At 40.4% G+C, this 2,564-nt stretch overlaps 1 protein-coding gene across 2 annotated transcripts; it reads left to right on the plus strand.

Annotated features, from left to right (window-relative positions):
• Positions 1 to 222: 222 nt before the first annotated feature.
• LOC100136702 (preproinsulin 1) lies at positions 223 to 1,458 on the plus strand. Of its 2 annotated transcripts, none has more exon segments than NM_001124669.1 (3): positions 223 to 290; positions 679 to 865; positions 1,161 to 1,456. In NM_001124669.1, coding segments are annotated over 2 exon segments (318 nt in total). In that variant the 5' UTR covers positions 223 to 290; positions 679 to 690; the 3' UTR covers positions 1,304 to 1,456.
• Positions 1,459 to 2,564: the final 1,106 nt, after the last annotated feature.

Genomic DNA, 2,564 nt, shown 5'->3' on the forward strand with positions numbered 1-2,564 from the left:
CACATCAGTTATGTCCGATTCGCTGGCCCTCTGCTTGGTCCACTAATGTCACTTAGTAAGACAAACATGTCTAACGAGGCGAACAACTGAATTGCCACTTACCATTTGATTTCATTGAGAGACTTCTTTTTTCCGCTGACACTGGCAAAGACCACAGGCCCTTGTTCCGAGACCCGTCTGCTCCAGGGGTATAAATGGGGGGAGGACCTGGTGTTCTGCCTCAACTAATTCTTCCCTCAGCATTTTTGCTACTCTTCTACAGAGCTTCTTCACCACCACAAACTCCATAGGCAAGAGCTTGGGGGTCTATCTGTTTCACTGGAGGATTGGGAACGACAGTAGGGTTAACGTGGTAGATTTTGGGGATGTAAATGCAACTAGAATATGAAAATGCCTCAGAACTCTTACCGTTTTTGTTGAACAAATGTATTTCTATGTACTATGTACTTTAATCTTAGAACCAAATAACTGTAGTTTTGTTGATGTAGGGATACGGTTTATTTTAGAACATACTGAATGACAATATATCAACAGGATATGGGTCGTCAGCATTACACAAAATGAGTAATATCAATCCAAGAACTAGAATAGAGATTGTTCTCATACATTGCATGAAGCTCCCATGGTGTACTGTAAGCAGTGTGAACTTATCTGTTTCATTGTGTTTCCCTCATCCAGCCTACCATCACCATGGCCTATTGGCTCCAAGCTGCATCTCTGCTGGTGCTGCTGGCGCTCTCCCCCGGGGCAGACGCTGCAGCTGCCCAGCACCTGTGTGGCTCTCACCTGGTGGACGCCCTCTATCTGGTGTGTGGAGAGAAAGGATTCTTTTACAACCCAAAGAGAGATGTGGATCCCCTTATAGGCAAGACACCTCTAGCACTGTCTGAATTCAAAAGACTTCATAGCTGCTCGACAACTCAACTTGATCTAAGACCACAAGCTACTTTACTGTTTTTGTGTGTGTAGATATGGCATGTAGGAAACTCATGGTCACTATGAATAACAATGATGTGGAACAATGTAGAACCTACAAATATTGAAATTAATGTGAAGGCAATGATGAGATACAGGGAAAGGCATATACAGTAGTCCATACAACATATGCTGGTTTATGTTGTGCTATAGCACTCACTCAATATATTTTTCTCCTCTTGCAGGGTTCCTCTCTCCAAAATCAGCAAAGGAGAATGAAGAGTACCCCTTCAAAGACCAGATGGAGATGATGGTAAAGAGAGGTATTGTAGAGCAGTGCTGTCACAAGCCCTGCAACATCTTCGACCTGCAAAACTACTGCAACTGAGACCTGTCGGACCACTTAGCCTGCGTTCACCCACTGCCACGCTCAAATTCTCAGAGACAGCATCCTCCTTCAAAGATTTGCAAACATGGAGTGCAAACAAGAAAAGGTCTAGACGTGTTTTATTTTTCCCCAGAAAATAAAGTTATATGAAATTAGCAAGGACTTTGAGTTTTCCTTTTGTGAATGGGCCTTAGGTTCTGAGTAGGCTACTATGGCTTCTGTGCAATTTGTGGTTTTGAGTTTACATGATATTGTAAATGCATATTGTGGTAATTCAGACATGTTCATATCATGTCTTCTTAGTTGCCTCGATTGTGTTACTATGCAGCTAAGAGGGCCTTGCACAATTACCATTTTGTTCCCCTTTTTTCTCCCGGTATTGCATTATTTTGACTGTCTACCTTATCATAATTAACTAATATTACAGTGTTTTCAAAGATATTATGCTCTTTGCTAACATCAGTCAGTGTTTTTGAGATAGGCCTATGCACAGCTTCATTCACCTTGCTACTGTGCTTGGTTGATTCACCATCATGTTATAGCTCTCAGACAAGCGTTTGGAATGTGAAACTTTATTTAGTATTTGCTAATTATTATGCATTTTTCTGTCTTTAAAATTCATTCATTACTCAGTTCTGAAATCTTAATCACGTGGGCCCAGTTTTTCAAAACTTTTCATCTGGATCTGAGTGATCCGGTTTCTGATCGATCGGGCTGTTTTTTAGAAGAAAAGAAAACTGATATAACCCTCTCACCAAAGGCTCAGATAAATCAGCATGGAAATAATCATGAAAACGATGAACTTGTATGAAATTGACTCGTTAGGGGGGAAATGAGAAGCTAGGGATATTTACTAATAGATATTTAAAGTTACAAACACACACGGAACACAATTTGACTGGGATGTGTTATTACTGTTATGAAAAAAGATGATCAGAAATACAATACAATATAAAAAAGAATAAATAAAACCCCCGGGTATTAGACTACACTCTTAAAACTCAGTCACTGACACTGTTCAATCTAGCTTGCAAGCTAATGTTGGCGCGCAATGCCGATAGAAGACGAATGATTCTGCGAAGGAATGGGAAAACAAATGTTACTGGGAAACCCTGTAGGCTTTCTGTTACATGTAGTATAGCAAAGTAATTTTCAGTTCGGATTGCTGCCACTAAAATGCCACAGTAATCCTTACAAAAAAGTAGGAATGTTCGTTCAAATCGCTAACATGTTGAACTTGTTGAACTTACCTCCGGTTACA

The sequence above is a fragment of the Oncorhynchus mykiss genome, chromosome 12, assembly GCF_013265735.2.
Source record: "Oncorhynchus mykiss isolate Arlee chromosome 12, USDA_OmykA_1.1, whole genome shotgun sequence".
NCBI lineage: Eukaryota > Metazoa > Chordata > Actinopteri > Salmoniformes > Salmonidae > Oncorhynchus > Oncorhynchus mykiss.

Coding starts and splice junctions, on each gene's coding strand:
- LOC100136702 (XM_036936689.1), top strand. CDS start 691: ATGGCCTATTGGCTCCAAGCTGCATCTCTGCTGGTGCTGCTGGCGCTC. Junction 866..1,160: donor AGATGTGGATCCCCTTATAG/GCAAGACACCTC, acceptor CTCCTCTTGCAG/GGTTCCTCTCTCCAAAATCA.